The sequence below is a fragment of the Saccostrea echinata genome, unplaced genomic scaffold (genome assembly GCF_033153115.1).
Source record: "Saccostrea echinata isolate AGI-Se365-2 ecotype Australia unplaced genomic scaffold, CSIRO_AGI_Sech_v1 ptg000062l, whole genome shotgun sequence".
NCBI classification, from domain to species: Eukaryota; Metazoa; Mollusca; class Bivalvia; order Ostreida; family Ostreidae; genus Saccostrea; species Saccostrea echinata.
The window spans coordinates 4,954,126-4,969,102 of record NW_026889811.1 but is presented as its reverse complement, the minus strand read 5'-3'; the positions used below and the strand labels follow the sequence as shown (position 1 = coordinate 4,969,102).

Genomic DNA, 14,977 nt, shown 5'->3' with positions numbered 1-14,977 from the left:
TTGGGATTTTAATTATGGCTAATTGCTTCTGAAATTTGTATGATTATTTAATTTTATCAATAATTATGATAAGAATATAATTTAAACAATAATAAAATATTTCTGTGTTGCAATTTACAAATGCAACCTTTAATATTACTTGTAAGGTTCTGCCTGTTTATAATTATTATTTTCAAGGAAGGCAGCAAATTATTCTTTCTAAAACTTTATAATAATTTATTGTTTATCGAAGTATAAAATATCAAACAGCTTGAACATTAAGTATACAAAATGCATGTTGTAGGTGCTATCCGACATTATTTTAGTTTTATTTGCAAGATCAACATCATGATTAAATGACATAGAGTCATTTTAATATTAAAAATATATAAACATGGATTATCAATCTAAATACCATTCGACTCTAGCCTTTTATGTGATAACGAATTAGAATGACACCATTTTCTGAGAGCAAATGTACGGCTTACTTTTGAAAATTAAAATCTTTTAGATATTATAATAAAGACTTTTTACTCGTTTACTTTCCTTACCCTTTTGTTTTACTATATTTACACTCTTATCTGTCCTAATATTGAGAAGAGGAAAAATAAGCTCACTTCGTCTCCTTCTAAAAAAATGTATACATCAAATATGGAGATAACGAACAGTAATCAAGCTCAACTTCATAGAAAAAATACAAATCAGGAGCAAAGCAAACACGTACCTCTAAAAACATCAAAGGTGGGATCAGGTGCAATGGAGGAGTACGCATCCCCTGCCGACTGGTTAAACCCGTCGTGTGCTCCTTGTCATGATCGGGAAAACGGAAAAATCCGTAGACATTTCAATGTGTGAATAATGGCCTAACTATTAGGTATGAAAAAATCAATCAGCATTCGACTTAATGATAGATTGTATTTGCTGAGAAGGTCATTGTATCGACCATAGAATTTGCGAGATGAAATTTGTGAATTTTGTGAAAAATGAACTTTTAAATTTTTAAACGAAAGTCTTTAATATATTTGATTTGAGATTTGGTGAGCGGAATAGTTAAGAGACGAAAAATAGATGTTCAACTAATCAAAAAAAGCCGAAGGATGTGAGTAAAGATACACAGGCATCTGATTCTTCTTTTGTGTCCCGAAGATTCTGTGAATATTCCGTGTATCAAACAATGTGAAATAAAGAGTAATGAACGGTGAATTAATGGAATTTAAGATCGGTGCCACGGATTCCTCTACATTTCCTTTGCGACATTCAGTTCACCGTGGATTATTCACGCAATTTCAAAAGATTATCTTGTGAAATATTTATAATTTACGTGACTAATTGTCTACATTGCTCATATTAAATTCTTAAATTTATCAAACCTTTTAAAGTGCTTCGCCCTCTGCATCGCCATTTGTTTTGATTTCAGTGTTACCTGTAGCTGTCCAATAAGTTGAATCTTATTAGACACCTACAGGTGCAGGACAATAAGAAATTTACTGGACTAGGTTTAACAAAAGGTGACGTAACAAAAATGGTTTCAACATATATACATCAAAACGTATTAAACACACATCCACTGGCCTAGAGTCGGATAGCTGAAACTGCGACAGGAAAGACATCATTCTGCTCTTGCTTTTTGTTATTTATGAAGAATGGATTTGGTACAGCAAAGCATTTAAATTTAGTTAATAATCATCAATGATGTTTTTACCTTTTACTAACCAGTTGAAAATGATAGAAACAGGGCCACAATACTGAGTAGGAAATGGTAATATATGTATATGCAACTTACACATTAAACTATTGCTAAATATTTCAAGACGGGTATATAGATGACTTGCAGTTATCTTTTACCCTTCTTGGCATTCAGATTTTGCATGTATTTATACGCCTCCCTTCCAAGTCTTCCAATTAGTTTAAACTCTCTCCTCAAAGTTATAGCATCAAGCATCAAGACATCATACCTGGTAGCATTGTCTGATTTTGAGTTGCAGTTTCTTTTCTTGTTTGTTGAAGACATGCTAAGAATTTCTATCAACAATACAATACAAATAAGAAATTATACAATGCAAATTGAAAATACAGAAAGAAAATGAAAAATTATCCAATTCAAATGATTTTTTTACAATACAAATTAAAAAGTATACAATGTAGCAGGATACAACCTCCTTAGTGCCGCTGGACGGGGAGCATGCACTTTTCTGACATAAACAGCTATTTGTGAGAGTACGTTCTTTTTTATTGACACGCTTTACTTTACCTTGTAAATTTTTTTTTCCCGTAAACCGCAAGGATCGAGTTCGCCTTGACGCGTGCAATAATGCAAATAAGTTTAATATTTCTGCGTTTGAAGTCTTGCCTATTTTATTTTTGAAAAATTTACGCGAGTATTAACAACCATGTCATCTGAGAAACAGACGATCTGCAGAATACTTCTAAGCATTAGGAATGTATTCATTGTCACTTTAACTCCAATTGTTTTGCTACCACTGATTCTTCTTATTGACGGAAACGTAAGTACTTATATTTTGTCTCAAAATTTAAGTTATAGTGTATACTCTTAATTTTTGGTCTCCATAACTTTTATTCTTCTCTCTAATGTACAAATTTAAAATATTCAACTCAAGACTGAAGATCACATTTTAAATTTATTCTTTTTGGGGACTGGGAGTGGGGATGGGGGTTATACAATGATTCCAATGTTTAACTTTAAACAACCCGCAATTTTTCATGACATCTGAACAATTACAACTTCCATGCTTTTAGACAATTATATTTAGATACATGAAAAGCAGATGTAGAGGAATATTTGGAAATCTTGGATTCGACAAACATAAATGCCAAAATTCTAACTATATTTCTCAAATAAACTTTGTAAATGTTCGTACGGTGACTTGCACGAGTTTTTGAAATTTAAAATTGTGACTTTAGAAAGTTTCTTGAATTTAATTTGAATCATGTTCATGCGAAAATCATATTTAATCTACATGAAAAAATTGCATCAAGTGAAATCTGGTTATGATATATATAAAACAATATGGTAGGTACAGAGATCAAACTTGGACTAAACAATGTCAAAAACAATCAATTTTACAAGCTAAATTTACCCAGAACAAGATCATCAAGGATTGTTGACCCATTTAAACAGAATGTTTACGTTTTGGTACACAGCTGAAATTGGACAAAAAAGATTTACAGCTAAGTGACAAGATCTGTGTACGTCCTGTTAACTTAATACATGTTAATGTAACGAATCTCGGATGATATACATATTTACATGGTAATTTGTTTTGTTAAACGTCAACCGTATTAAAGATTATGAAATCTTGCTCCAGTTATTACTTTAGTGGAGATATTATCTTCATGTATACTCTTTCTATGATATCAACTTCGAATAAAGAAGTCACTTAAAATACACCACTTTGAAAAATCTAGGGCACAGGTATTAGACAACAGTTTTTTTGAACATTCATAATATGAAAAATAAATTCTATGTTAAAATCAAATTTAATCTATACGAAAATATTGTAAGTGTTAAAACGAGCGTGGTATCTTGACGCCCGGAGAATTTAGATACACAAAAGACGCGTTTAAAAACGCTGTTGTTTGTTGAACCCTAAATGTGCTTGTTCTCTTCATAAATACATTGCAGGATTTAATTATATATTTATTTAAAAAAAACTGACTTAAAATCAGATGGTGAATACTTATTGCGATAAAACAGATCCTTTCCGAAATTGAAATCATCAGGTGTTTCTAGAAAAATAAAATGGTTTTTCAACAAAGTTAAGGTGTGTAAAGTCTGGCATTTCTATAAAGGTAAATAATATAAAACATTAAAGATGCGTCATCTTTATTACGACTTATTTGTGTATTTGGAAATACATCCTAGTAAAATAAGTAAAAAAGAAACACGTACCTGAGTGTTCCACAAATTTAAGAGCGTCATAGAATATTATGTAACATCGAGCTTATTTTCTGTCCGTAAACAACAAGTAAAGCAGGAAAAACCCACATTATACATTGTTTAAGTATTTAGTTAATGGTTGCTACTGCTCTTGGGCAATGTCTACTTATATCTACTAAATTAAATTAACGTTAATTTATTTTTTATTTGTCAAATAAGAGAGGGAGACTGAGCTTATTTTTATACTTAAACGCACAAGGTAATGTTGCCCCCTCCCCCATCCCTTCCAAAAGTTATTTAAAAAATCTTCCATACCTTTCAATAACCTTTGAGTTTGAAAGAAAATCATGATTTGGTAAGATAAATGGTAATATATTAAATAAAATCAAATCACTACATCTTAACCCGGAAAAAGGTTTATGTATTAGATATATTGTTAGATTCCAATACAGAATTCCATGTGTGTACTAGTATTGCACATTATTATACTTTCATGTTAAATACTAAAATCTGATTGGTTTAGACGCATTTAACAATCCGTAATGTTACCCTCAGCGTTAGCAACACACTTGACAACGGGTAACATTACGAAAATGTCACATGCGTTCAAATCATGCGCGTACGGTTCACCGTAGAATTCTCAAAACGTCGGTTGTGCGTTTGAAAGAAGCCGAATAAACGACGTCAATAAAAGTTTGCGTCCGATGTAGCTGACTTGAAAACAACAAACGACAGACGAAACATCCTTGCGAGTGCAAACTTTAGATGATAAAGGTCTTTTTGAGTAGCAAACAAACAATAACGAGGTTGGTAAATCTTGTCCGAAGCTTTCTTATTGAGAAAACTAGAAGCGGGGAGTTTGAAAGCTTTCTAAGCGTGAACTTAACGACGATCTCCGAATTTTTTATGACATCCGAAATCAATAGGACATTCAGTATAATAAAATAAATAGTGCACGTTTTTTGAGGGTAACAGTTGAAATTGACACCCCTCGGAAAACCATTGTCAACCTCCGCTGACGCGTCGGTTGACAATGGTTTCCTTGGGGTGTCAATTTCAAATGTTACCCTCAAAAAACGTGCACTATTTATATAATAGTGAATCTGAAAAAAATATCAATTAGTGGTTGACACGGGTTTTACTTCATCCACAACTGCCACAATATTATATCATGATTTAATACCCTAATATTCTGAATTGACAATACATTGTACCTTAAATATACCTAATCACATTTTCTATTTAATAAATGAGAAGAAACAGACTAAAAGACACTTTTTTCTCTTCTTTCCTATGCTGATCTATTTAGCAGTGTGTACGTGATGTCAATACGTCGGCCGATTACGTCAAAACTATTTAATATCATAGAGTGGAATAAAATTGCAGAAGTTCCATATTGAAATCAAACAAAATTTATTTTTCTATGCAAGTAAAAATGATACGTAGTACTTAGAAAGTAATGTTAGTTACATGTAGCCTTTTATTTTTCTTTTTGTAAAGAATTGATGGTGTACATGTAGCTATCAGAAAAATAAAATAATGAAAAATCAATTAAATTATTACACTTATTTATTTTATTATACAGGAAGCAAAATGTGCATACGTTATAATCATAATGGCAGTGTTTTGGATAACAGAAGCTCTGCCGATATCTGTGACGGCACTTCTACCAATCATCCTATTTCCTATGGTCGGACTTCTGTATGCAAAAGATGTATCGAAAACATATATCAATGTACGTATCATTAATACAACTTCATTGAATAATTCAACAAATTACAATTATGTGGTAAATTAACGAAAAGGATAAAAATGTTCATCATTTTTAGGAAATTGAAAAAAATGGAAATGCTTTCTAAATCATGAAAATATTCTAATTCTTACGATTTAGCCTTCCCCTTCACAATTACAGTAACAGTTATACATGTACTTATTTTAGTCACTTAATTAACAAATACTAGTTAAATAAAGTAAATTGAAAAAAAGAGAAAAAAGCAAATAGTGTTGCTGCCTTTAGGTATTATTCATTATTGCCAATGTGTCATATTTTTCATAGGACACTGCTGCTTTATTTATTGGAGGTTTAATTGTGGCGGCCGCCATTGAACATTGGAACATACATAAACGTCTTGCCCTTAGAGTCCTTATGCTTGTTGGTTCAGAGCCAAGATGGCAAGTATTACAATAAATAGATCTGTTCTACGGTTAAATTTTCTTTTTTTCTTTTATTTATTCTTTGCTTGAAGATTAAATATAAAATTAATATAAATCTTAAAATCCTTTATAACCAGGTACATGTATATGCTTATGTGAGAGGTTTTAACATTATTTAGTAAAGGACCCTTTTTCTTGCTTGAAAATGCAAACATGAAAATTAATTTTAAGAATGACTTCCTACTAAAAAAAAGTATATTATTTTAATGTGGAAGTCTAAAATAATTGTTAGTATAAGATTTAAGTAAAGCAAGCAGTATTTCAGATCCAAATTTTCAACAACAAAAAAATCCCTACAGGTTAATGTTTGGTATGATGTTACCCACGTGGTTCCTGTCGATGTGGATCAGTAACACCGCTACTACGGCCATGATGATTCCCATAGCTAACGCTGTCCTGGTCCAAATGAAGGAAACAAGAGAAGCAGAGAAACAGGACGAGGCCACAGGTTTTATCCCCCCCCCCACTTCTTTTCTTTAGAAGTTTAATTTAATTAAATACAATTATCTTTTTTCTATGTATCCAGTAAATACCAAATGTTAACTATACAAAGAAAGATTTGAAATCTATGAGGCACTGACATGAAAAAATGTGTTCACTAATGTTTCTCAAATGAAAGCCTTGACGAATGATGAAGATCGTGTATTCGGATTCAAGGCACTAAATGTTTGGAAAAAAGAGGGGGGATAATTTGCTAAAAGGAAAACCTCTAATATTACGTAGAAATTTCAATGGATAGAGAACTTTATTATAATGAAATAGATAACCATCCTTTATGATGAATATTGTTTGCTTGCTTAACGTTCCTCTAAGTACTTTTACTCATATTGAGAGGCCACTACTTGCCAGTGAAGGGCTGCAAATTTCGACCTGTGCTCGGCACTTTTCTCGGATCTTTTTCGTGCCAGCACCTACTGCGACACGGGACCTCGGTTTTACGGTCTCATCCGAGGGACGGTTTACATGTCCTGCAGTGGGATTCGAACCCGCAACGTAAAGATCAACTCCTTACTCCTGAATCGAAAAAACATGTAATCTTTCATTACAACATATGCAGTATTTTAAATAGTATTATAACCTTTGTTTCATTTATTATATATTTTCCATGTTTATATTGATATACCTATAGATATTTAAACAATGGGCTTTTCACAGCTGTTGATCAGGATGAGGTTGACTTTGAACTGAAAGTTGTACAGAATGGCATAAAACATAGTTCCAATGGCAACCTAGCCAATGACCAAGAAAATCAGTTGTGAGTAGCAATTATGCACAAAAGTATAAAAAGTAAAAAAAAAAAAAATATTTCCAACATGTGGAATATGTTTTCAATAATGAGTAGGTCCAAAAGTTTGAATAAATATCAGTAACAATGAAAAGTCCTCAGTATAGATTGTACCATTACTATTCATATAGAAGAGAAAATGCCAAGAAACGAGCTGACGAAGAAAAAACTGAAAATGCAGAGTACTCACGTGTATGTAAGGCACTGTCGTTAGGAATTGCTTATTCTGCTAACTGTGGGGGCGTGGCCAGTCTTACCGGAACTGGTCCGAACATCGTCATGAAGGGAGCTGCAGACACGTGAGTACATGTACATATTAAAATAGCTTATTTTTTATATTTGCTGAATTGAGGAGAAAATCATACTTTGAATTTGAAATTAGGATATGTGCCTTTTGGATAACTGTTGAAAGCTAGATACATCGAAATGCTAAGAGGAGTGTATGCAATATAACTCTTTCTTCAACATATGTTAATATTTAAAGGAGTGCATGGAATACAGTTTTATCGTAAACATGCTATTGTACAATACAACATTTGCAAAAAGAGCATTATTTGAATATTTCAGCATGAATGCACACTATTTTTAATTCTTCAGAGCTTTCGAAGAGAAAAATGTTCCATCCCCTGTTACCTTTACAACATGGATGCAGTACTGTTTACCAATATCCGCCATACTGGTGATCTTTGTCTGGGCATGGCTCCAGGTTCTGTTTCTCCATTGCAAGTGAGCCTTTCGAAGCTTTATCGTCATAATTCTTCAAGAAATAAATATTACCTATTACAAAAAATATTTCATTCGGGGAATTTTTTTTCTATTTTTATTTTTGCTTTCATCACTAATGAAATTATCTCTCTGATCTGGAATTAAAAAAATGCAAATTTAAAATGGCGTGTTCCTTACGAATAAGTGTTAGCAAAATATAATATATTCGAAACTTTATAGGCGGTAAGATAACCTATTCATTCTTAATTTCCTTTTCCAAGAACTTTTAATAGAAAATCCCCAGAACAATCAAAGAAAGTGAAAAATGTTATAAGAAGAGAATACGAAGAATTGGGACCAATTACGTAAGTACTCGCATGTATTCACCAAAATATAGCTTAGAATGTACAGCAAATAGTACATGTATATGTACGTTATCTAACTGTGTTATTTTGTAGGTTCGGACAAGGTGCAGTTATTGTTCACTTTGTTCTGCTGGCACTGTTGTGGGTCACCAGAGATTTAGGGGGAGTAGGAGGATGGGGAGATTTATTTCCAAAAAAGTATTTACTTCATACTTTATCAAATATGAATATAGTTTGCAAGAAGTTTCCGTTTCCATTTGCTGATCACATTAACTACATGACTTTTATGTTTTTTTTCGCATGTACAGTATATTCCGCTATTAATTTTTCGATGTTCCTCAAAAATAACAATTTTCCTCCCTTTAAAATTAAATTTTATTAACGTTTAAAGCATTTATATAATTATGATCAAGATTTCAAATTCAATTCCACTGAAGTAGTTTATGTCTTTTTCATGTAAATGTACCTCAACAAAGTCAACAAATATGTTTTCTATAAAAATTTCAAGTTACTGTATTCGATATATAGATGTATGTGTATATGAAGCAATTCTTCATTTTGTATCTAAGATTTAAAATGACCAAAACCTCGCGTTTCCACCGGATTTCATAATTGGGAGTTCGATCCCGATCAAGCTGAAACCGATCTTCATACAAGATACAAATGATAATTGTAAATTACAAATTAACTATGCCAATTACAATGTAAAAAAGCTTGTATATAAAACACTTTATGGGACATAAAATTGTATTTCTGTTTTCAGTGTATTTCTGTTTTCAGAACAGTAACAGACTCCACACCGGCTATTCTTGTCGCCATCAGCCTATTTCTATTTCCCTCTGTTTTGCCTCACAATTTCAAAGGTTAAGTAAAATACATATGGGTTCATGTACTCTAGCATTTATCACGTTCAAAATGAAGATTTGAGAAGTAAAGATAATTAAATGCTTCAATGCACTAAGAATAGGTTTATGATGCAATATTATAATATACATGAAGAAATAAAGCATTGTAAAATATTTTCTTTAGGTTTCTGCTAGTTTCTAATTTGAGACTATACTTATCGGCGTTTGATTGATGATTTGTCGATCAAATCTTTACCTTTGTCAGCCATTCTACTTTTAGAGAAGGGAAAACCTTTACCTCCTCTTCTTTCATGGAAGGCAGCGGAGAAAAAAGTTCCATGGGGAATAGTTTTGTTGCTTGGAGGAGGATTTGCTATCGCAAAAGGGAGCCAGGTTTGAAATATATTATATTGCTCAGTATACTATTAAACCACCGTCTTCTTTACAGCTACTAAGTTTTTTAAAAAGTTTGTTGACATTATAAATTGTATTTCAATACACATCTTTCGAATACAATTAATAAATGTTGAAAATAGTTCTAATACTTTCGTATTCTATGTCAATTATCAAACTGGTATGTCATTCCAAATTACTTTTTTAAGAACGTGCAATCTTAATGAGATGGACATTTACAAGTGTATATATAAAACAAAGTATTATTGACTTCATACTAAGAATACTTAACTATTAATATTGATTTGAACTTGACCATTGTTTTTAACAATTTCACTATTTTAGGAATCTGGATTATCGAAATTGATAGGAGAACAATTAACAGTATTTAAGGATTTTGAACCTTGGGTGATGAACCTTGTTTTATGTTTAATGGTAGCCGCCGCTACAGAAGTAACAAGCAACGTTGCTATATGTACCCTGATGATGCCAATAATGAAAGAACTGGTATTGACAGTTTTTGCTAGCTTCAAGCATAAAAATACGTATTATTTACTAATTTTTAAAGTTTAAATTGCTGAACAGGTGCTAAACAAAATGATAAAAGATTTTCATTATTTAATAGAAACAAACATTACGTGTAATCTCTGACAAATCATCTTGTTATGTCCATTGAGGAAAGTGAGGATTTTACGATAAGGAAATGATACATGCTCGAAAAATTTTGGACTATGTGTGAATAGTTTTGAAGAACTAAGTAATTTTCCATTTTATACAGGCTGTCACTCTTGAAGTAAATCCACTATACTTCATGTTCCCGACGGCCATTGCTACATCATTTGCCTTTATGCTTCCGGTTGCCACCCCACCTAACGCAGTTGTTTTTTCTTACGGATTTGTCAAGGTTTTAGACATGGTAAGAGAGTAAATATTTCATTTGTTCTTATTAAAAATGATTCCTTCTTGCATAAATTTGTACACAACATCGCACAATGTAAAGATTGTGTTAAGGACGTTTGTTCTTTGGCTTTAATATTTTGGATTTAATTTTTTATATAGGTAATAGCTGGATTTCCATTAAATATTATTGCTGTTCTGGTATTGGTTCTCGGAACGGAAACATGGGGAGAAGCAATATTTGGATTTCACACGCTTCCTGATGCCTTCAAAACAAAAAATGATACTACAACGTTTGTAAATTTCACAACAGCCTTTGTAAACACTTCTACATTACAGACAACAATTGTTCCGCTCAATGGAACTACATTTTAGATGTTTTAAATTTTTAAAGGAATTTGTTATCATAAAATTTTATTGTAGTGATATTTTAAAAGTACGTTAACATAAGAATGATTGATCATGATTGGACAAAAAAAATCTATAATGTAGCTTGTCGAGAAAATTATGAGTTCATCCAATCGATCCAAGGAAAGACAACATTGTTTTTATTTATAATTGATAGTTCTGTGGAATTTCCAGGGATCCATGTTTGATGCCCTGTTCACAGATTTGTAATGATCTATCGTTTGTTGGGTTTTTTCTTGAGATGGACCACTGTTCGTTTTTTTTTTTATTTTTACATTAGATCTCATTAAATGAAAGTTATTTGAATGTGCGAAGTTTTATAACTCTAAATGCGCCTTTTGCTCTCAAATGTGAAAATATTATGAAATCGTAGGATTTCTTTTGTGTTCAAATTTGCGATTTTCTGCCATGTTTTATGTGAATCTATACAAATTGTGGTACATTTTTATGACGTTATAACAAAATCTTACAAAATGTCCACACTATCTTTGGCAAACGTTGATCAAATTACTTATATGAACTCAAATATAAATAGAGATATTGCTGATTCTCGAAAAAAGTTTGTGTTATTTATCCTTATAAAGTCTCACGATTTTTTTTTACTTAATAGATATTTTTGGTATCTGCAACTTTTCAGGCAGTTTATCGAAAATTTAATTTCTTAACAGTTGTAGTCCCAATTTACTTTTGAATATCTGTTACATGTTGTTAACAATAAATGATTGTCATACACATATTGTATTTAAATGTTTGATTAATCTATTGCATATCCATGTACAAGCTTGGATTTCTAGGCTTAACTCAGTTTACTAGACGAACCTACTCCTGTGTGTAACTACCTCCTATATTTGGCAGTTACATGGATTACAGTTACTTTTGTGAGGGATACTTATATAGAGTACTAGTAATACTTTTTTCTCGTATGTATAGTATTATTATTTTATTATTAGTAGTGCTATGTGTTGCTTAGTTAAATTAAATACCGAGAAATTTCTACAGATCTAGACTGAGATAGGCGTCATACATGTATAAAACTAAACATTACAGAGCATTTTAAGTTTTTATACAAATCATGTCTAGTACAAATTCATTTCGGTTAAACACATCGTTTCTTCAGACAGCGTTTATTCAATCTCTGAAACGTTCCACTATCTATCCTTTGTTGAATGTAGGCTCACGACTTTCTTTTCCTTCAGGATTTACTCACCGCTCATTTCTTCTCCTTTCCTCCTTTTCTCAACCTTTGCTTTAATCTTTGTTAGCTCTTTGATCTTGCTCTTTGTTTGTACATATTTACTTCATATTATTCACTGATGTAAACGACAGTTAAAAAGTTTTTATGCCCCCGTAATCGAAGATTCGGGGGAATATAGTTTTTGTCCTGTCCGCCCGTATGTGTGTCTATCTGTCTATTTGTCCGCAAAAACTTTAACCTTGCCCATAAATTCTGATTGGTTGGAACTATGGCTTCAATATTTCACATGTGTATTTCTTGTGACAAGACCTTTCTTTTTGGGTACCGTCATATTTGACCTTGACAGTAGAATTTGTCCCACTTTTGCAAAATTTCATGAGACTTTAACCTTGGCCATAACGTTTGAACAGTTGGGGCTAGGGCTTTCTTACTTCACATTTGTTCCTTATGACAAGACCTTCCTTTGGATACCAACAACTTTGACCTTTTGATATTGACCTTGGAGTTTGACCTACTTTAACTTTGAAAAATTATAAGCTTAACAATATCTTTTGAACAGTAAGTGCTAGGGTTTTCATACTTCACATGTGTATTCCTTGTGACAAAACCTTCCTTGGCTACTAACATCTTTGATCCTTTGACCTTGACCCTGGAGTTTGACCCACTTTTGCAAAATTTCATGAGACTTTAACCTTGACCATAACTTTTAAACAGTTGATGCCACGGCTTTCATACTTCACATGTGCATTAATTTTCCTTGTGAAAAGACCTTCATTTCGATACCAACCATTTTGGCATTGACCTTAACCTTGGAGTTTGACCTACTTTTAAAAAAACTTTAACTTTGGCCATAACATTTGAACGTTTGGTTTTAGGGCTTTCACTTTTCATGAACATGTGTATCACATGTGACAAGAGCTTCCCTTGGGGCACCATTTGACATTGACCTTGACATTTTACTAACTATGAAAAACCTTTAACCTTCGCCATAACTTTTCAAGAGTTGGTGCTAGGACTTTCAAATTTACAGGTATATTTCTCGAGACAAGACCTTTCTTCGAGTACCAAATTTTTGACCTCTTGACCTGGAGTTTGACTTGCATTTGAGAAAATTTAACTTCCCGTAAGGTGCCATATGGGGGCCTCAGATTTTCACAAACACGTATTTTTTTTTTTTTTTTTTTTTTTTTTTTTCATATGATCAATAAAAATGAGATTAACTGCCTGATAAGAACTGAATCTAGGCAATTAACTAGTATTTTTTCTTTAATTTTACACTTTATTTTATAATCAAGATGAATTAATTTCACACCAGGTTTTCTGGCAAATGACTGTCAACTGGATTGGTCATCTTAGCGATGTAGGAATTATTGTTGAAGAGGAACTGATAAACAATCTTAGTTTAGTAATGATACGTGCTCAATTATTGTTTTTCAAAAGAAAATGTTTGACTGCATCCCGATTTAACCCCCTAAGGAATACATTTTTTTTAAAAAAAAGATATACAGTACTAATTTAAAAGAAAATTAAAAAAAAAAATTGGGAGAGAACCATTTTCACGAAATAAGATTTTTCATATTTATAATAATTGTAGATAGGATAGTTTAAAGATATTTATAAAAACAGTATTTGTTACACTTGTAAAAGTATTACTTAATAATTCGCTCACCATTATTTCAGCGTTAACTGTCCTTTCGCTCTCCATTTTTTTTTGTAATCGCATATATATCTATGCTAACTTTCTGTTCCTTGTTTGTGTTACCTAAAGTTTGAATTTTCTCTCGACGTTTGTTCATCGTATCGCTCTTCGTTCTTGTTTGTGTTACCTAAAGTTTGAATTTTCTCTCGACGTTTGTTCATCGTATCGCTCTTCGTTCAATTTGGGCTGAAGAAGGTAGGTTAAACATGACTATGAAAATGAACCATATTCTGTTCAAACAGTAAAAACGTCAACATAAAAGGGAAAAAAGCTACAGGTGTACTCATTAGTTTTAAGGATTCTAACTCCAACTTTGATTTAGCAACACAGCTTTAGCTATCTCAAATTGTTAGGTATTAATTTAACTACGGTAAGTAAGGAATTTTTTTTGTGTTGTATCCGGGCTTTATGGTTGTGGCTTCAAGAATGTGAACAGGACAAAAAAATTATGCCATACAGTAACTGTTATAATAATATTAGCCTCTGAAATATGACTGGTTCAAAATCACGACCCAGAAAAAAATTCGAAAGTGCATTTTCACAGGAAGTCGCTAAGACGACTGTTTTGGCATGATTTTCCCAATATTTTTTTCATTTAGAATGTGAAATCTACTGTGCATGGCATTGGAGTAATAGCAATAGTTTCAGTCATCATACTTACTACATTTCCTTATTCCACATTAATAACGATTTCACTTTGGTTACGTATTCGTCAAATTAAATATCAGAGGGCAAATCCTGACTGTAATAGCACCACTAAATAGAATATGCTACATTATACATCTACTTATTATATATTACATTTACTCGAAATTGATGTCTAAAAAAACTCAAATGGTTTGAAGTCTACATTTACATGTTAAGTGACCTTTGCAAAAATTAGCAATAACAAAAGAGTGTAAAATAGGCAACTACCGAATGACTTAATCATTACCCTGGCTTAACGATGAATTCCTATTCATGCGATTTTATTACTCACTTTCATGGTCCAAACATCTCTGTGAGAGTTTTTCAATGTTGACCTGCTTTAGAATGCTTAGCTCTATTTTTTCTCTTATCACAAGGATTGCTTGCATCACAATACTGTGCAACAA

General features: G+C 32.1%; 1 protein-coding gene across 1 annotated transcript; it reads left to right on the top strand.

Annotated features, from left to right (window-relative positions):
* Positions 1-2,364: 2,364 nt before the first annotated feature.
* Positions 2,365-11,661, top strand: LOC133175321 (Na(+)/citrate cotransporter-like). The gene is made up of 14 exons (XM_061310416.1): positions 2,365-2,483; positions 5,463-5,612; positions 5,934-6,049; positions 6,391-6,539; positions 7,247-7,346; positions 7,508-7,675; positions 7,974-8,102; positions 8,363-8,446; positions 8,540-8,644; positions 9,227-9,309; positions 9,572-9,684; positions 10,030-10,191; positions 10,463-10,600; positions 10,744-11,661. Exons 1-14 carry the CDS (start codon positions 2,370-2,372, stop codon positions 10,954-10,956), a joined length of 1,824 nt encoding a protein of 607 aa, XP_061166400.1. The 5' UTR covers positions 2,365-2,369; the 3' UTR covers positions 10,957-11,661.
* The last annotated feature ends 3,316 nt before the right edge of the window (positions 11,662-14,977 follow it).